Here is a 22,126-nt window from a genome sequence, read left to right on the forward strand (position 1 = left end):
CTCGGTTGTTGCATAACCTGTATTTACCTAAATGAGAAAAATATCACTTGACGGTTATCAAAAGGTACCGATAATTCAGACGTAACGTAAATGATACGTTCATTTTTATAGTTTATGAATCTCTTGCTAAATATGTTCATACATAATTCTAATAATTTAATGTGAAATTATTTACTTTGTTCACTTAACTCAAAGGATACTTATTTTAAGCTATAGTGTGGCATGATATGGTTCCCACTCATTTTCGAGAAAAAAATTCCCCGACTTTTTCAGGTATATCAGAAAAATTTCAGTGAAAATCAAAACCATATTTTATCCATACCATGCAAATTTTTCCTCAGACAACTTTGATTTTTTACTTCTAATGTCTAATACTAGATTTTGTGAAATGTGAAATTTTTACAATAAATAATTGTTACAGATATATTTCACTCGAATCTCAATAACTGATTACTGTTACTGACACTTCTGAGACTGGTTATTTTTAAGATATAATGTAGTTTTCCAGCTTTTTTTTCTTAAATTCCTATTTTCCGTGCTTTTTATAGGCAAAATTAAATTTCAAGACAATTCCAGGTTTTTCCTGCTGTTCCTGACCGTGCATGATGAAATCTGATTGGAAATGTTACCTGGTTCGGGTAAGCACTGAACAGGTTGTTTGTCATGACCAGCATTATCGGGACCTTGGCTAATCTTGTAATCTTGGAAGTACTCTTCTGCAAACTGCGCTAAATTATCAGGAATTGTATAATCTCGACCAAAGGTTTTCCATAATTGACTAGCGAATTCCTCGAACTTGGAGGAAAAATTTTCTATGGGAAGAGAGAAAAAGAAATAATACAATTAAGCAATTAAATATTTTAAACACCATTGAGTTTATTGATAATGAGCTCTCATTGACTATCAAAACCATAAAGATTGCAAGAGAGATAACAATTTTACTCGCTTAATTTCTTACATAAAATACTAGGTTTAAGCAAAGTTGTAAGATAAAAAAAATTATTAATTAAATGAAAAAACAATTTCAAAATGGCGTATAAATCTGAAAACGCTTGCAGTAATGAAGAAAAAAAAGTTTTTTGTTGTTGATCAAAACTGATGCACAGTGCGCAGAGTCAAAAACGAACCACCCTGAATATCAATTTTAAAGTTTTGAGATTGTGACATCAAATATGTTAATTAATCAATCAATACTGACGATATTTTAAGTTACGAAATAAATACAAAAATGTACTTCCCTGAATAAACATACCTTTTTTTCGTCAGATTCGGATTTTCTATTCCCAAAATATAGGGTTAAGCCGCAATCTGGAAAATATGATCTTCATACTCTGGTCAGGAGAACGGTCCAAAGTTTGAACCCCTTAATGTTAATTTTATATTTTACGTATTGCGCCATATCTCGAGAACTTTTAAAGCGAATTGAATAATTTTGCATACAACTATAAAATTAGTTCATCCAAAGATAATTTCATGCAAAATATAACTTTTGGCAAATATTTATTATTTTTTATTTTATTTAATAATAGTCGAAAAAAATTTGAATTTTAAGGTATGAAATGTTTTACATCATTTTAAAGGATGTAATTTTATATGGAAAAATACAGAATTTGAGTGAAATAGGTTGAATATTTCTCGAGAAATCGAATTTTAAAAACATGGCATCCTGAAAAAATTCAATTTCTCATGAACTATTCGACCGATTTAGCTCAATTTTCGTTATTTTTCCATTTAAAACTACATTCTTTAAAATGATGCAAAAAGTTGTATACCTTACAGTTCAAAGTTTTTTCGACCATTATTAAATAAAATAATAAATTTTACTATTTACATAATATAACTTATACAATTATATTTTTCATGGAATTATCTTTAGATAAACGAATTTTATAATTGTGTGCAAAAATGTTTCAATTCGCTTAAAAAGTTCGAGATATGGCGAAATATGCAAGAAAAAAAATTACATTAAAGGGTCCAAACTTGACAAAACTATGGGGACCTTATTACCCAGTTAAAAGTTATTCAGGGTGGTCTGTTTTTTATTTTGCGTACTCTACCATAGAGAACAAGTAAATATATAATAAAAAGTCATTTATTAAAACTAATGATAGACGTACCAATATAGCTCAACATTTGTCGTCACAGAATTGATAAATAATGGTCATAACAATTTATCACGAGCAACTGAATAGTCATTCCTTTATGTTATTATTTCCTTTATGATCGCTTTACTAAAAAAAATTACTTTTATTCTAAATAATATTATTTACAATTAAAGTAATATGTATTTCATAAATCAGGCTTTATTGCTTGGAAACAAATGTTAAAAAAGTTCATTCTTTTTTCAAGCAATATTTTTAGCATTTTAATACTCAATTAAGATTTGGGAATATGACATGATTTAGAAATGGCTACAAAGATTTTATTTTATTTCGAGAAACATAAATTTTAATAAAAATCTTAGCCTATATTTAATATTTTTTAATATTTATGATCGGAGGACAGACAGTCATTGAAATCTACAATTGAGCAGCTAGTCCCATAAAAATGTGAGCTTTTCAGTAATATTTTCAGTTCGATATGTAAGAAAGAATACATTTGTCTATTGGCATTACTTGTATAAATGCTTCTTTACTATTCGTAATGTTTATAATAAAAAGCAGAAACAGGCATTAGCCTTAGAAAAGTTTTTGACTAGGAAATTATATAATTTTTTGACAGGAAAACTTTTTTTTTTTTTTACTGGAATATATATTGCATTTTTAGCTGACTAGAAAAATATTAAAAGCAATAAAAAATATTGTACGTGCCACATGAATGTCATTAGTTGTGCCAATGAAGCTAAATGGCTTGAAAAAATGTAATATTTAGTTATGATAAAATTATTGACGTAATGAATTTATCTTATTTGTTCCGTCGCTTTTCCACTATAAATTTGGATTTTCTTAATCTAAATTAAATATCTGTTGTAAAGAAGAGATTACATATTTAGTTAGAGTTCTCTACGATTTTCTAAAAAAGTTCTATTAGAAATTCTTATAACGGATAGAGTGAAATATAGCGCGGCACTATTCGAAAAACACTAACAAGCAAACTTTTATATACTAGTTGATAATTTTCTCGCAAATCCTCAACTTTTTTATAGTCATCAGACGAGATCTGCTCAAATACCTCACATAAATTATCACGTGATTTCCCCCTCTCCCAAATTTACAATAAAAAATTTTGTAAAAAATAAATTACATGATATTTTTAATGGAAATCTCTTTTCACCTTTTAACGAGCTACAAATTTAATTTTATTTTTCGCCAAACTTTCAACAAAAAAAAAAAACAGATTTTTAAAATATTTTATATATATAATTTTTAATAATTAAAAATGGTAGAAAATTACACCACTTGACTTGAATGGAAACTATCTTTCTTATCCTAGTGTTGTTGCTCATGTAAGGAAATCACACCTCTTTAATTTTTGTTTTTTGGTATCCTCATGAATCATTCATGAAAAAAAAATCAAAAGTTCGAAGTAGATAAACAAAAATAATAAACAATAAGAAATTAGTTCTTTAGAATAAATAGAAAATTTGTAATGTTATTGCTTGCTATTTTTATTTAAATTATTTTTCATTAAACTTAAATGCTCTTGAGTCAAGATCTAAAATACGGTGCTTAACAAGCAATATTTAAATGAATTAAAAAATACTTATTTCTCAGTTTATTAAATATAGCTGAAATTGCATTGAATGTAACAGTAAAAAAGTAAAATTTATTTATCATTGTTTTAAAAATTGCTGTAATTACATGGAATGTAATAGTTATAAATGCAACATTTATTTATAAATTTATTAAATATAGTTAGGATTGCATTGAATGTAACAGTAATAAATGAAACAGTAATTAATATAACATTAATTTAATAGTTTATTAAATATAGCTTGGATGATATTGAAAGTAACAGTAAAAAATTTAACATTTATTTATCAGTTTATTAAAGTTATAGCTGGGATATTGAAAGTAACAGTAATAAATATAACATTTATTTATCAGTTTATTAAATATAGCTGGGATATTGAAAGTAACAGTAATAAATGTAACATTTATAGTTAATAATATATGCAAACATTTATTTATCAGTTTATTAAATATAGCTGGGATTACATTGAATTAAGCAGTAAATAAATGCAACATTTATGTATCAGTTTATTAAATATACTGAACCTAATGCTACTTTGTAAAAAACAAATTACAGGAAACACGAAAAAAAATTCGTTTTGTCACAATTTTATTTCGTAATTTAGAAATGCAAATTATTTTCTTTAAAAAATTTTAAATACTGCATCATACTCTAAAGCTGCAATGAAATGTATTCTCTGGAAATTTATATTGCCTATTTACTTTCAGAATATAAATTGAATAAATATTTCATCTCCATTAGGAATTATTGGCAAATATTTCATTTCGAGCGATAACATAAATCATCAAGCTATTTGACGTCTAGGAAAATGTATTGCTTGAGTGATTTGCTTTTTGTCCCATTCTCAATTAATTTACTTAAATATTTAAAACTGACACAGTTAGATTCGCATTTTCAATCTAGCAATAAAAATTGCATATTCATAATAAAATTAAGTATAAGATCAAAAAATTTACATTGTATTTCTTAAATGATCCGTTCTTTTTATAATTTGAGATAAATAAGTTTTGACACGTTTTAAATTTCTAAGCTGAAATTAATTAACTTGGAATTTTAACTATTGTACCTTTAGAATTAAAGCAAGAATCGTACTTTTTTTTAACGATTTAATCATTGTGTATTGGATATCAAAGCTAAGCTTTTTTTCTTCTTTTTAGCTGTTGCAGTGTCATCGTCTTTGTAACATTAGAACTTAGAATTTTTTAATACTTGACAAGACAATACTTCAATCACTAAGTTTTTTCTTTTAAATCTTAATTTAGGAGCAAATTCGCTAATGTACAATGAAACAAAAACTGTTCCTTTAAAAATTTTCATTTTGTTTCTAATTTCTACCTTAATTATAATTGATGTTAGGTTGCAAGACATTTTATTACATCATACAATGCAAGTAAAAACCAATCAAAATGCACACCAACTGCTACCTATTAGAAGAACCGGAAAGTAATGTCGTTTCGGTGCGTTTGATATTTGCTATCAAGATTTTATTTTTAACCTATAATGTATTCCCCCTCGTTAACAACAACCTTTCAATGCCGGATCGAAAATGAATCGAAAAAAAAAACAATTAATTGGTCTTTAAGACTAACGAATATTTAATACACCGAAACGACATTCCTTTCCGGTCCCCTTAATACATTATATTTTTGGAACGAAATATATTTACAGCGAGATAAACGTTCGAAGGTTGGCGCAAAAAAATTAAAATTGCTTCAAAATATATTAAAATGAGCAGTTTTTTAGAAGAGATTAGCACAAGAAATTTTGCGGTGTTGCTAGAAAATAATTTTTGTTCAAATTTTATTATTTGGTATAAAATTTTACCACATTTACCAATTTTATCACCCATCAGAAAACCATGTTTTATTGTTCCATTCGAAAACATCATTATCAAAGTGGTAAAAATTATCTTGCTTTTTGGTGTTCCCATAGAGACAGAAACACGGTAAATTTTACCATATTTTGATACTTTTTACTATACATTTTTTCTCTGAGTATTGTAAAGTAGCTAATGCAGTAAAAAAAGGAAAATAATGACTTCTCGGACACTGGGAAGAGGAAAATTCCTTATAGGACATAGAAAATGAAATATAAAATTCTATTAGTTAAATTCTATTTTTTTTTTAAATATTCATTAGCGTATTTAGTGTCAAAGTATTCTAAATTTAATTCCTTTTAACCTCATTCCATAGTTTAAGAGAACACCATACCACGGAGGAAAATTTTCGCGGCATATTCTGTTTTTTCTTCATTACTAATTTAAAATTTCAAGTGCAGAAAAAGTGAGCTTACAAGGGAAACTAGGGAAGTGTGACTCGCCAATTTTGAAATAAACTAGTGGGATGTATGCCTTATGAGGAATAATTTTAGGGGGCAACATTCGCTTCGGCCCATAGAAGGTCCTGTGAGAGATAAAAATAATTCAATATATAGAAAAATCGGTATTTTATTACTTCAATGCAGACTATTAGTTAGTGTAATTGTCTCATAATCCAATTAATTAATTTGCTAATTAATAAATTAATCAGAAAATTAAGTATTAATTAATTAATTTTTGATTAATTATTTATTAATTAATTGATTTGCAATTACATACTCCAATTAATTTGGAAAGTTTCTTGAAAAAAATTTTTTTAAAAATTTGCTGTCAAATTTTTTTTTTTAAATTAGCCTAACAGGTTTTTCTGAAAAACTACAGATATATAAAATTTTCGAAATCAATTTTGACAATAAATATGCATTATACAGTACGTGAAAGTACCACAAGATTAATTGGAATATGAAACAATTACACTAACTAATAGTCTGCATTGAAGTAATAAAATACCGATTTTTCTATAAATTGAATTATTTTTTATCTCTCACAGGACCTTCCAAGGGCGGAAGCGAATGTTGCCCCCTAAAATTATTCCTCATAAGGCATACATCTCACTAGTTTATTTCAAAATTGGCGAGTCACACTTCCCTAATTTCCCTTGTTAGACAAATCTAGAGTAAGCCATGAAGTTTCAAATACTGAAAAGAAAATATTAAAATATACAAATGAAAATAAATTACGAGATGATAACTAAAGTTCATGCAACGGAGAAGCTCTCTTCTAATAATTTGTTTGCATTTTAATATTTTGAAGTATTTTTTTCAGCAACTTAAGCTTCATGACAGACTCCTGGTTTGCTCGAACTTACTTTTAAAATAGTAATGAAGGAGAAAGAGAATTTGAGGACGAAAATTTTCTTCCCCGTAAGGCGTCCTCTTAAGAAACGCAGTTTCATACTGTGGTGTAACAACCACTATAAATATTAAATACCAATTCACTAGTATATATGACATCTTAACTTTACTCTATCTAGAGGTGCCTTTTCAAAGATGAAGGTTGACATGGTCGATACCACAATAAGTTGGTAATTTGGTTGGTAGTTGACTGAAAATATTCTTGAGCATTTTATTCAACCAGCTATTAGCACGGGAATGAATATCCACTTACCGTATCCAGGCCAGACGTCGGTAATGTTGGTGCTCCAGGCATCCATATCGACATCTTCTCTGGTCAACCATACAATTGTTTCTTTCAATGTAGCGGGCAGAGGAAGCCTTCTTGCAAGGGGTCGGAATATGCAGCAATGGTAAGCGTAAGACAAAGCGAGGGTGTGGACTTTTGGGAAGTGTTCTGGAAGTGGAAATTCGCGAAGATTCCTGTTGTTGAACGTCTTCAGTTGCCTCAGATTCTGCAAACCCTCAGTGGGCAATACAGAGAACTTATTCTCACCTAAATTTCTGCGGAAAGATTAAAGATATAATGAATCAGAATTGTGGAAATAACAAAAGGTTAAATTGTTTGACGTAATTGCATATCATTTTCATAGTCTTTGAATTGCACTATGTAACAAATGTTAGATCAAATTGCATTAAAAAGTACTAAGACTCACTGAGCCAGTAATTTTTACCGTATATTTAATTTTTTTCCGGGACACGTTACAAAACATCTAATACACCGTAATTTTTAAAGTAATAATTACAGTAAAATCAAGGAATTACTGTAGTTAAATAAATATTATTATAAAATATACGGTATAATATTTCACGGTGGAAATGGATTTAACGCAAAAATTGATTTTACGGATGATGCACCCAAAGTACTCATACTTCATACCGCAATTTGTTCCCGAATATTTCACAGTGTAGTTCATATCTAAAATTAAATAAAAGAGTTTGTTCAACAATTAATTTCATTGGTTGTTATTAGTACTTACATTAAATACGTTATCCAATATATTTTAATGCCAAAAGATTTTCCTGATAAAAGTTTACAAAAATATTCAATGTGAAAAAATTCTAATTTAAATTGCTTTTAAAATGGATAAATCTTCTTCTTCTTTTTTTTTTTTAACCTGTTTTGCTTGGGTCAAACTAAAATAAAACCAAACAGTATTTTGCTGTTTAGAATTTTCATTGCATACAATTTCTTTGTAAGTATTCGAACTCAACTTTTTATTGGAGATTTTGTTTTCTTGTTTTACACAAATCAAGAAAAAATTATTTAGCCACAAAATTAAGAAAAAAATGGTATCGACTGTTAGCCTGTTATTAATCTACCTCCACGTGGCAATGGCTCGAAAACAGTTTGCTCAATCACAAATTAGAAACAAAAACCAAAATAAAAACGGTAGTTAACAGAAAAGAAGCAATGAGTGATATTGTGTTAGAAAATTATCTAATCAAAAAAGAATCTAGGAGAATTCACCAAAAATTGATCATGAACTTCTTGCTCAGATCTCACTTTAAACCTTTTTAATACTAATATAATGCTCAAAAAATATTTTATGTAATATTTACTCAAACCATGATGTAAAATATTCAAAGGTATCAGAAAATTACAAAAAATCTCATTTGTAAAAAATATTTTCGTGTCTTACAAGTTGTCTCTAAAAATTTACAATATTCTAGAATTATTTATGACTAACCGGAAAAAAAACGTCTAAGAATATTTTTATTAAAATCAAGCATTTGTCAAAAATTAAAAAAAAGGAAACAAATGTACTTTAAAATTGCTAAAAAAATTATTTTTTCTTTCGACATTTTATAAAAACAATGCGAAAACATTTAGATTAAGTAAACTAAAAATACTTACAGGTCTCTTAACTTTGATAAGTTCATGAATGCGTTTTCATGTATGTTTTCAATTTGATTGTGCATCATATCTCTATAATAAAGTAAAGTAAAATGTAATCACTGAACTTAAATAAGAAATATACAATGAATATTTCAGAGACAATAATACAATACATAATAAATCAATAAAATTACGAAAAATAAATTGACGCCCACCGAACTAACATAACGCTGCGTATGCAAAGTATTTTGTAAAATATTTATTTAGCATTCATTCATATATAATAGATATTATTTTTTCTTAAAATGAGTAGTGACCAACAGATAGCCAACATTTTACCAACAGATTAGTGGAAGGGCGGAGAAATTTTTAACTATCTTCATTTAGAGACATGCACAATTATCTTCAGCCGATGCAATGGGCAAAAATTGTGAAAAATGCAAAATTATCTTCTGCCGATGCAATGGGCAAAAATTGTGAAAAATGTAAAATTATCTTCTGCCGATGAAATGGCAAAAATTGTGAAAAATGCAAAATTATCTTCTGCCGATGAAATGGGAAAAAATTGTGAAAAATGCAAAATTTTCTTCTGCCGATGCAATGGGCAAAAATTGTGTAAAATGCAAAATTATCTTCTGTCGATGCAATGGGCAAAAATTGTGTAAAATGCAAAATTATCTACTGCCGATGCTATGGGCAAAAATAGTAAAAAATACAAAATTGTCTTCTGCTGATGCAATGGACAAAAATTGTGAAAAATGCAAAATTATCTTCTGCCGATGAAATGGGCAAAAATTGTGAAAAATGCAAAATTATCTTCTGTCGATGCAATGGGCAAAAATTGTGTAAAATGCAAAATTATCTACTGCCGATGCTATGGGCAAAAATAGTAAAAAATACAAAATTGTTTTCTGCTGATGCAATGGACAAAAATTGTGAAAAATGCAAAATTATCTTCTGCCGATGAAATGGGCAAAAATTGTGAAAAATGCAAAATTTTCTTCTGCCGATGCAATGGGCAAAAATTTTGAAAAATGCAAAATTATCTTCTGTCGATGCAATAGGCGAAAATTGTGAAAAATGCAAAATTATCTTCTGCCGATGAAATGGGCAAAAATTTTGAAAAATGCAAAATTATCTTCTGTCGATGCAAAAGACAAAAATTGTGAAAAATACAAAATTATCTTCTGCTGATGCAATGGACAAAAATTTTGAAAAATGCAAAATTATCTTCTGCCGATGAAATGGGCAAAAATTGTGAAAAATGCTTAAAATTTTAAATATATACACAGACAGAACTTGCTGATCGGCTTGCAAAAGCACTGAAAAATTAATATTTCTTAACAAGAATATCTGTATAAAATTTTCGAATTATAACTTAATACCTTTCGCCGACTAAATAGCCTCAACTTAGGATTGGCCGGTTGAAACGACGGAATTGAATCTCCTGAATTGATATCCTCTGTCGCCCTAATGAATCAATCCAAAAACAGTATTAAGGAGAGAGGTCTCCTATTGCTCATCATATAAACTCAAAACAGTATCACGTGGAGATGTTTCCTATTATTTGGCATGCAAACTCAAAACAGTATTACCGAGAGAGGTCTCCTATTGCTCAGCATACAAACTCAAAACAGTATTATAGAGAGAGGTTTCCTATTGCTTGGAATACAAACTCAAAACAGTATTACGGAGAGAGGCCTCCTATATTTTGGCATGCAAACTTAAAACAGTATCACGGGGAGATGTTTCCGATCGCTTGACATACAAACTCAAGATAGTACAGAACTCAAAAAACTAATTTTCTCAAACTTTAAAACGAATCTATAACAATTTAGAGAAGTACAATATTATATCATGCATATTTTTCTTACCTTAGCTTATTACATTTATGAAGTAAATATAAGTATTAAAATATAATCCAAATATGCTTTTTCAAAAGACTGTTTTTGAAAAATATATAAGAGCACATATAGTATAAACAACAATAATAAAAAAAATGACAACAAGACATAATATAAGAAAATAAATATAAGAAAAATATCTACTTACAAGACTTGCAGGTTTTCTAATCCCAAGAATGCCTCTTCTGGAATGTAAGTGATGAAATTGAAACTAATGAAGAGATCTATTAATTTGTTTTGAAACTGAAATGGTGAATTATCGATGGATGCAATCTCATTGTAACTGAAATCTCTGAAAATAGAACAACGTCAATGGAATGAGTTTAAGAAAATATATAAATATTAGACTGTAGAAGTATTCACATTTATATTCCATTAAACACTAATGCATATAATGTCACGAAAACCGATCAAATTTTGTTTCTCGCATTGGAAACGAAAACTGAAATAACCTGAGCTGTAACTTATAATACAAAAAGGAGAATTTAAAAATAAGCAATTCACATAAGTGAACAAAGTGTTCTACAGTCGTTTTTTTAATTATGTTAATTTATTTAATCTGGTAACAAAATGCACTGCTGTAAGAAATTAAGAGAATTTGTAGGCTTGGTCGATTATCTCTAGGACTACTGGACCGATTTTAATGAAATTTGATATGTACATACATTGATACAATACAAAACAAATTACCATTCAATAATTGTAAAACACTCACATGATCGTGCGTAACACTCTTAGGAGTAGGGAAGCATGAAACAGCGGTCACAGAATAAACAATAAAAAAGGCATAATAGAGGGTATGGTCCCCTCTTACAGATATACAGGTCTTGCAGCATAATTTAAAACTTGAAATAAGGCAGTTTACCATTTCCTGTGGCAATTGGCTTGAATTGTCTTGCGACAATTTCACACCTTTGGACTCCAACGAGTGTTGCGCACGATTACCCGTGTGTATTACAATTGTTGAATGGCTATTTGTTTTGTATTCTATCAATTCATGTACACATCAAATTCCTTTAAAAATCGGTCCAGTAGTTCTAGAGATAATCGACCAAGTCTGCAAACTCTCTTAATTTCTAACACCAGTGTAGTTTAGAACTAAATTGTAGTTTCATGATGCTGCATAATTAACGTAAGAGATATTTGCTTTTTATTAATGAAATTCACAAAAATACGTTGATTCCATCAAATTCTTTTTTTTTTAACTTGATAAACTATATCCATTTTTACCTGCTTTGTTACGATGCGTATCCAAGATACAACATTCTACTCTTAATTATCAAAAATAAAGATTCTTTTGATCACGATTTTTCAAGCTGTATTATCCAATCATTGCAAATAAGGGACGCACACTTATTTAAGTAAATTAGAAAAGTACAGCCACTATACAAGGTCTCATTTTGGCTACCACTATACAAAGCTTTCTAACTCTCCCTGAACCGAGTTTACAAATATGGTGGTTAGAGCATCTACTACGAAACCGGAGATCCGTGGTTCAAATCCTGCAGGCAGCCAATGATCATCTCACTCACGCAATTGTTTCTTCGCATGCATTTTGCTCAAAAATGAGTATACACTGTTTCAATTTGAATGAACGGGGTTTTCAAATTCGACTATTAATTGTTTTGGAGCTATTTTGACATATTTTTTGCTCAATTTTGACGCAGTCTTTTTTACAATGTCGTGGTTGAATGTACAAAATCATATTGCATCTTGAATCATTTTTTTTTCTCGCTAATTTATTTTCTAAAGTGCAGGGAAGATTTCATTAACAAAAAAATCTTATCAATTCGCAAAGGTTTAACCTATTTTCGGCGAACTATTAAAGTATTTTAAATTATTACTTACTGCATAAAAGAATTAAAAGTTAAAGTTGGTCCAAAGTGCAACACACTTCCTGATGTTTAAGAAGAAAAAAAAAGAACAAAACTATAATTTTCTTACATTTGTCGAAGTTCTCGGCATTCCTGAAGATCTGGAATCTTATTTATTTTATTAGAACGAAGAATCCTGAAAAAAAAAATTATTGAGTATAAGTGTTTTTTTTTACTACAATAAAATCCATAACTTGACTACAAATGCTTGATATTAATATTGCTTGCTACAATGCGTAGTATTTAGTACAATTCGTAAGAAAAGGTATCAGACTGAATAACTTTTTTTCTACTAATGGGATTTTTAAGAACTTAATGATTCGAAGAAGAACCTCAAGTACATTAATTAAGTTGTCTTTTTAAGTTATGAAAGCAAACATAAAAACGTAGTATGTAAATAAATTATTTCTAACTTGGAATGACCTTTGATTAAACGAATTATTTAATTGTGTGCCAACATTTTCTGATTTGATTAAAAACTTTCCAAGTTAAGGCAAAAATAAAAATAAAGCATAAGAGCTTAAACTTTTGTCTCTTTTTCTGACTAATACTTTTCAGATTGCCATATTTCCAATTGCCATTGAATTATTAGAATCATATTTTCTAGATTGTGGCTATTCCCATATTTTGATAACAAAAGAATCCAAATCCGTTGAGAATAACAGGTATGTTTATTTACAGAAAGTTTTTATATCTAATTCCGTAACTTAATTCATAGTTAGCATTATGTAATTAGTATGTTTGAGGCCTCCTTTATGAAGCTTTAAAATTGGCACTTAGTTAGTGGAAATTCAATCATTACATAGAACAAAAGTTATTCAAGGTGATATATTTTAATGGCACTGAATATTTTATTTAAGTAAAATAACTTTTAATGCTCTTATTAAAAGATAAAATTTCCTCATATACGTTGATCTCAACTTTTTATCTCTTATGTTGTAGATTTTCTCATTATGTTATGTATTTCCGTACATAAATTTAATCACATTCTAAGTAGAACACAAAGCTTTAGTAATAGTTTAATTTAAAAAAAAATATTAATTAAAAAAATTCATTAATTAAAAGAAATTACTTATCAAAAAAGTTTATTAATTAAAAAATATCTTAAATTTCTAGTTAAAAGCTCATTGAAGTTTATTAGTTTGTTTTATTAATTAAGAAAAGTTATGACAATGAATAATTAAAAGTAAAAATAGGAAATTTTTTTTTAACAAATAAGCGGAAAATACGAAAATTATAAATGTGTGAAATCGAGGTACTCTAAGTCAGTGCCTCCCAAATTTTTCATCGCCGCGGACCTGTCAACGTTTAATAATTTTTCCGTTGATTGTTTATATTTCAGATGGTTTTGATTTAATAATTTTAATGTATTTGTATTTAAACATGCTATAAGAACAAAATACAATTACATTCGCGGTATTGGCGAGGTCTTTAGGTGACGTCTGTCGGCTCCAAGTTAACTTCTCGTCCATAGAAAGGCGCACAAATCCGAGAGAAATACGCCACCATAAATAAAATGGAAATAATTTCCTATTTTTTTGAGCTGCCCGGTATTATTTGATTTATGTCACGGTACTGGTTCACCAACCACAGGTTAGGGACCACTGCTCCAAGCAATAGTTATTACAATTTACAGTAAAAAAAAATTCTAAACAATAATAAAATATAAACAACGCAATATTTTAAAAATTACTTTCATCTAAATTATAATACAAGCAATAATGAATTGAATTTTTTTCTTCATATTTGTGAAATTATAATAAAATGCGAGTAAAGCAGGAGAGTAAAGCACTAAATGGTATTTTATAAAAAGTACGATTTCAACAGTTTATAAGTTCTTACGGCATTTCACAATTAAATATTTGTAAATAGAAAAATGTACTTTTATTAAAAATGTAACAGAAAAGTCTCAAAATGCAAACAAGAAACGATTTCCATTGAAAAAAGGCTCTTTTGATTAAAAGTTGAGATGTCTTTTCATTAATTTAATAAAGTTAACTTCTCGTTCATAGAAAGGCGCACAAATCCGAGAGAAATACGCCACCATAAATAAAATGGAAATAATTTCCTATTTTTTTGAGCTGCCCGGTATTATTTGATTTATGTCACGGTACTGGTTCACCAACCACAGGTTAGGGACCACTGCTCCAAGCAATAGTTATTACAATTTACAGTAAAAAAAAATTCTAAACAATAATAAAATATAAACAACGCAATATTTTAAAAATTACTTTCATCTAAATTATAATACAAGCAATAATGAATTGAATTTTTTTCTTCATATTTGTGAAATTATAATAAAATGCGAGTAAAGCAGGAGAGTAAAGCACTAAATGGTATTTTATAAAAAGTACGATTTCAACAGTTTATAAGTTCTTACGGCATTTCACAATTAAATATTTGTAAATAGAAAAATGTACTTTTATTAAAAATGTAACAGAAAAGTCTCAAAATGCAAACAAGAAACGATTTCCATTGAAAAAAAGGCTCTTTTGATTAAAAGTTGAGATGTTTTTTCATTCATTTATAAATGTCGAAGTACAGGATTATGCGTGAAACAATATATCAAATAATGTTAAGGTCGCTTTGCCGTCACACATTGCTGTCAAAACACTTTATGAATAACTTAACGTCATCCTTTACAGCGTGGATGATCGTAGGCTTGTTGGTGTAAGCCTTATATTTTAAAACCTCAAAGAAAATATTTTAACAGAATAAAATCGTATGTTTTTTTGAAAACCATTTTTGATCTCCAAAATCACGAGTTACACAACTAGGAAATGACACAACGTTCAAAATATTGCGCAACAATGAAACACACTTTTTTTTGAAGTGATTAACAACCATGGAACTATCAGCCTTCACTTTATCTTATAGTTCAAATGAAGCCAAATTCAAATTTTGCCTGAATTGCGGCCCTTTTTATGTATAAAAAAAGCTGGAGATCCTTGTGAAATTAAGAAAAATAAAGAAAGTAAATTCTATGATGAAAAAAGATTAAATACTTTTATAATGTGAACTATTTATTAAGTATTTTTTCATTAATTTAAATACTTACAATCTTCGCAAAAAAGGAACTTTCTTGCATAAATCATGGGGTATGTGCTTTAGGTTAGCCCGGTCAAGGGTTAATAATTCAAGTGCTCCTGTACCTGTTAGATCGGGAAACTGTTCCATCTGCCTTGCTTCCGAAACTCGCCTACAGACATGAAAGTTAAAATATAAAATAATAAAATATATTTAAAAAGAAAGTATAAATAAAGTCACAAGCACACACATGCTACAGTTTCAGTTCTATAACCACAAACTTTGCTTAGTACTGAAAAAAACATAGAAGAAGATATGTGTTTCGATTATTCTCCCTCTGTGTTTTAACACTGAGGAGGGTTCTTGATAATAGAACCGAAACTATAGTATTGCGTATGACTTTTTTATGCTTTAAAGTTGCCCAGCTTTATTTTAATATGCACCATCAAGTATTATCTTTCTTAATTTAAGATAGAGAACTTCAGCTAAAAGAAATTACGGAATTAAGTATATTACTTTTAAAAAAGAATGATACTAATGAATATTTTTCATTAGTTCACTTTTTTTTATCAGTAACACTCATTTACTTATATGCATCATAATAATTTAACAAATATACAGTGAAACCTCTCGGTAAGGGCCACCTGTCCTTCCATTGAAAATTGGCCCTTATGGGGGGTGGCCCTTAAATGGGGGTGACCAAAAAATAAAATGAGGAAATCAAAATTTATGTAGAAAAAAACTGTTTATTAACATTTTAAGTTTTTATACATGTTTAAAAAATGTTCAATTGAAGTTTGTTTACTTTTTAAAATTTTTTCGCAAACAATTTTAGTTTCTAATGATTCCTTAACTCTATAAAACAAATTAGTTAAATTCGCATCATTTATTAATGCCTTGGATTGGGATATCAGTTTATTTACTTCTATTAGCGTTTCTTGGTTTGATAAATATGGCACGGGGACTCATGGGACGGGGGAAAAATAGCCTTTATTGGAGGTAGTCAGGAAAATGTGGCCCTCTAATGGGAGGAAAATTAACATTATGCCTATGGGGAAAATTTTCGTTCCTCAAAATATTGGCCCTTAATAGAGGTGGCCCTTAAGTAGAGGTGACCTTTAGGCGAAGTTTCACTGTAGTTCGATTGATAACACTGGGAAAATTTTTTTTCGTTTTCTGCTGCATGAGATTTTTTAACAGATATTAAATACTTAAAAAGTGGAGTACTTCGATATTTCGGGGCATGAGTTCCAATGAATTTTAATCCTGGTAATATACCTTAAATTACCTGTTATATATAGCGTTTTTAATCTTGTACATTTCAACTTCAAAAAAAAAAACTGTAGCTTTAGGAGCAAAATTTATTTCTGATTTGAATCTCCACAACAGAATCAGGCAAGATCGAGTAATTGTATAAATGAAACAAAACATTTGTTCTCCAGTGTAATCTTTAGGTTAAAACGTCGAAAAAACGATCTTATTGGCTATTCTTTAGACCTAATCACAGTAATCCATCTTTTAGGAAGATTTTAATGACTAATATGAAAGGCAGAATTTTGAATTTGAAGAATTATGCTCAAAGCTGCGATGAACTTCGCTGAATAATTGCAATCTCTGTGAAACAATTTATGTTTGGAGCAGAATTATTTATACCGAATCATAGCCAAATAATCCATATCCGTGTTGCGAAATGCAGTTAATAAATATTTATATTTATACAGGCATTATACATAATTTATCATGTAACTAATGAAGGCTCCTTATTTCACAAATTTCGGTTGCAAAATAAAATTATTTGTTTTTAAAAAAATATGCAAATTTAACGAGTGAGATTTGTTAGTTTAGTTCTGACGATACACGAAGAACAATTGCAACTGTGAAAGTCTTGCAGAAAAAAAAAGACATGATTCTGCTTCCATGATTTTGAAAACATAAAACAGAATGAAAAAAAAAACATTATGTTAAAAATAGGTAACAGTTATGGAAAAAATCGTAAAGCTGATTGCAATAATAATTAAGAAATTTTTTTTGAGGACTTACAATTTCTTAAGGCTAGGTAAATTGGAAAAAGTTCCACTTCCCACTTTGGTGATTGGATTTCCACCCATTTCCAATAAGGTAAGCTTCGGATTCTTTCGAAAAGCTGAATCTGATAGTTCCGTGATGGCATTATCAGAAAAAACACTGAAAGAAAAATTCATTAATAAAATAAATATTTTGTTACGCGGTTGTTTTAAGAATTGTTTGCACGCTGTAGTTAGCGATACAAAATCATTTCTACTATTAAATAAATAACAGCATTGGCGTTGAAATACTTCATTTAGTATCACGATATGTGGAATAATTGTAACAGATGATACAATATCATATTTGCTTTAAAATAAATAATCGTTTAGATCTTGGAAAATTTAATCAGTATCGCAATTGGAGGTGCAATTGCAACAATTATAGAGCTATAGCGATGGAAAAGCATATTTGCTATATAACCAATAAAATAAATAACAGTTTTGGCTTTGGCTTATATTATCGCTATCGCAATCGGAAGTACAATCGTAACATGTATGCTTTCAGGATAATATGAAATAGAAGCGAAAAAAAGAAAGAAAAATAATCACATAAACAGTGGGGCATTTTGGAAAAAATTTATTGACTCTTTTAATTCATGAATTTTTAATATTACCTTAATTTTTATTAAGAACTTCTGGAGGATTAAAAAAAAACAGCTTGATAAAAACAAATATTTAGAGAAAAATTATTTTTTGACCACACAAGACTGTAATTTTTATCTGGAAATACTTGATAAAAAGTGCAGTTTTGATTCAAAAACAATCTTCGTCTGTGATCTCTAACAACATTTTGGACTAACTTATTTATGCTTGGAAAAGATTTAATTCTGGAATAAATCTAAAATATATGTCACAGAAAATAAAAAATCCTCGATGGGCAATGAAATGGTGTCAAAACTGAAAACAAATTATAATTATTAAAAAAATCATAATAAAATTAAAAACAAATGTTATTATAAATTCATCTACCATTAATATATCTTGTTAAGAAGTTAGAAAACGTTCAGAACACAGTTAGACATCATAAAGAAAACCTAAATTCCTTATTTTGATAAATAACTTTGCTCTAATCTTTTTAAACAATGAACAACTGTAAAAACAGATATCGAAACTTTTTTATGCTTCTGTTTTTAAGAATTATTACGATCAATACTTTGTAGCCAACTACTGCTCCGGAAAAAAAACTGGTTTCTTTTGTGTTGTAATTTATGATAAAATTTTGCATGAATCATTAATAACATGAGTTTTTATTCATATTTTAAAGTTATCGTCTGCATAAAATAAGGAATATAAAAGATAAGCTCACGCTGGGGACGATAAATTAACTGCCATCTTCCTTTTTTTAATCGCGGTGTGACATTATTTATTGGTTCAATGGAGTTAGAATTTTAAGTGGTTAGTCAATAGGTGAACTTAACGAACTAAAACAGCATATAAGAAAAGTTAAAATAGTTAAAAAAATTGTTTTCTTGAAATTTCGAGAATTATATTATAATTTCTATTTTCATTATAGGAATAAATTCCATTTATATTTTTACGATGTTCTATAATTTTTTTTTCAAGCAAAAGGGAAAAAAAGTCATATTCTTTATTGAAAAAAAAAAAAACTCATACAGAAAAGTATTCAAATCTCAGAATTTTTATTTTAATGTTCAAACTTTTCGTCAAAAACTGTTTAGTAAAAAGGGTATCTCTCTCCAAAACGTGCTGCTCTAACATGGTATAAAATGCTCAGCAAAACGATAAAACAATCTCACTTGATCGAAGGATATTAATCCTGCTTAACAAAAAATTGATAGGATATTTTTCTTTTGATAAAAAGGACATAAATAATGTCCACTTCAATAATATAAAGATATCTTTCTCGGTTAATAAAGAGGTAAGAAAAGTGTGAAATAAAAATAGACTTTTATTTTAAAAAAAAACAGCGAATTTTTTTAATAACCGTCGTTGAACAGCCGACTCAATTTTTGGGTTTACGACTGTTAATGTTCAACTCCGTGGCCTTGCAATTTTGGACCCAATCCAGAAGACAAGGGAACTCCTGGATCAAGTATTGGGAGAAATTTGCCTTCGTTGAGGACTTTTCGATGGAACTAATCCGCATTTGAGTTACATGGAGAGGAAGACCACGAGAACCTCCCACGTTTAGCCTGACCTAACCCAAGATCCATCTACCACTGAGGATATTTCACGTCAGCAGTGTGGTCGATGCAAGCTGTATGCGGAATTCACATCGACCACCCAACGCCGGTATCGAACCCTGGTTCACCTCATTGGAAGGAGAACGCTCTATCCCCTGAGCCATTGCGGCTCAAACAATGAATTCGTATATGTGATAATTTGTGGGGCCAATAACACCATATACGGCTAAGTAATTGGACAGGATGGCATCGGAATTAAGGAACTTTGAAGCTCAGTTTTTGATTCAGTTCAGATAGCAATTATTTCATTTTGAGATATTTTTGCAGGATTAGCTTTAATTACATTGTAGGAGTTTAAATGCGACTGTTCTTGTTATTAATTGTTGATGCAATTCCTGATTCCAAATCTTTGCAAAAATCCTAATCTTACGGTTTTTCAAATATATTTTTTGAAATCCATATTTGTGATCATAGAAACTAGGATATTTTGAACACACACAAATATCAGGAATGTGAGGTCGAAAAGCTAAAAACCAGAGCAAATATTTTTTATCATGAATATCGGGATAACTAAGCACTTGCAAAGTGCTCGCGAGTCCCTTTACAGCTCCATCTGATAGAAAAATACGATGTACGGAATTAACGATCCTATCCTGAAAACGGAACTGGAAGGGAAAGAAATTGAAAAACGAAGTTGATGAGTATCTTCGATTTAGTAGTAAACGTCTCTTGTGGGCAATAAAGCTACGAGCAAAACGCTTAAAGCCCGCATTTGTTTGTTCGTGATCTCTTTTATCTGTGACCTGAAGGAACGATTTTAGAATGAAAACAAAGTTATCAGAGGATAACTTTACTTTCGATACTCAAAGATTAAGAGAAGTTATCAACGGTATCTTACACGAGACCGAACCTGAACAAATAAACATTTTGTTTCGTTCCTAACAGTAATAGTGAGATCCTTAGCAAGCAAATTAACTTGGGAACTCAATGGGCCAATATTGGCTCAACAAGATTCTAAAGGGCCATTATTTTGCCAAAATAGAACTGATATAGAAATTTCCGAGTCACCCGATATTCACTATTCAGCTGATGTTTACCCTATATAAAATTGTCAAATTTACCCGGTATTTTATTGTGCTTATTTACCCAAAATCGGCCCTATACAGATTTGCTAAGTTCACCCGATATTTTAAAGTCATTGTTCAGCCTATATCGGTTCGATATAGAAGAGTCAGACTCAACCGATGTTTTATAGCCGTTATTTAGCCAATATAAACCCTACATAAAATTGTCCGATTATCCCGATATTTAATAGCTGTTATGTACTTATCCAATATAGACCATAGATAAAATTGTACGACTCACCAGATATTTTAAATCCGCTGTATAGTCCGTATGGGCCCTGTATCGAATAGTTCGATTCATCCATTATTTTTTAGTTGTTATTCAGCCAATATAGACCCTACTTAATATTGTCCGATTAAACCGATATTTTATAGCCGCTACTCAACAAATATGGGCCATATATTCGATATTCGATTCACCTGATATTTTAAAGTCATTATTCAGCCATATGGTGTCTTTTCGAACAGAATCGATAATGTTCAATAACTTAGTTCATTTCTCCCCTATCTAGACTGTTTTTGAAATAGGAACACTAACTCCTCATTTTTTTACTAGGTAGAATTGTAATCGATTGCTTCTTGCCACACATAGCCATTTTGCAATACCTAAACGCCTCTGTTAAGCCTGTAACTGCAAAGGTCAGGAAGCTAAGAAGGCGAAGATTCGTAATTTAAGGAGTACAGTGGGTGATCGGTTAACGAACTGATCGGTCAACGAACAAATCGGTTAACGAACACTTTCACGAAAGATTTTTGTGTTCGGATAACGAACACCTATTCGGATAACGAACACTTTCAAGAAAAAAAAAATTTGACTTCGGACAACGAACACATATTCGGATAATGAACAAAACGAATTCTAACGAATACTTCTCGGCCTGAAAAAAAAATAATATTAAACATTTGTTATAATTTTGCATACAAAATAAGATCAATACACACTTGAATACTTCAATTTCAGTATGAATATCAATATTTTCTGACAGCTAATAAGTTATGGGCGAGTGGATTTGCTGACATGGCGAATAAATTAAGCGAATTCTTAATTTTTTCGAACAGTGCAGACTATAAAATATAAAGGTGCCAATGACACGCTACCACCGTAAAAATACGTGAAATATGAGAAACGGACTAAAAATCGTTTTTCATCTCTCTTGAATTATGTTGCTTACCTATTAATTTTC

General features: G+C 29.3%; 1 protein-coding gene across 1 annotated transcript in view; it reads right to left on the bottom strand.

The window, feature by feature from the left end:
* Positions 1-22,126, bottom strand: part of LOC107438967 (leucine-rich repeat-containing G-protein coupled receptor 5) — a 186,707-nt gene that overhangs the window by 13,494 nt on the left and 151,087 nt on the right. The window contains exons 9-15 of the mRNA XM_016051395.3: positions 17,649-17,792; positions 15,640-15,780; positions 12,652-12,717; positions 10,856-10,999; positions 8,822-8,893; positions 7,178-7,467; positions 630-812 (exon numbers count right to left, since the gene is read on the bottom strand). Coding sequence (XP_015906881.1) covers positions 630-812; positions 7,178-7,467; positions 8,822-8,893; positions 10,856-10,999; positions 12,652-12,717; positions 15,640-15,780; positions 17,649-17,792 — 1,040 coding nt within the window. The remainder of the gene's footprint in view (positions 1-629; positions 813-7,177; positions 7,468-8,821; positions 8,894-10,855; positions 11,000-12,651; positions 12,718-15,639; positions 15,781-17,648; positions 17,793-22,126) is intronic.

This window comes from Parasteatoda tepidariorum, chromosome 6, assembly GCF_043381705.1.
Source record: "Parasteatoda tepidariorum isolate YZ-2023 chromosome 6, CAS_Ptep_4.0, whole genome shotgun sequence".
NCBI classification, from domain to species: domain Eukaryota; kingdom Metazoa; phylum Arthropoda; class Arachnida; order Araneae; family Theridiidae; genus Parasteatoda; species Parasteatoda tepidariorum.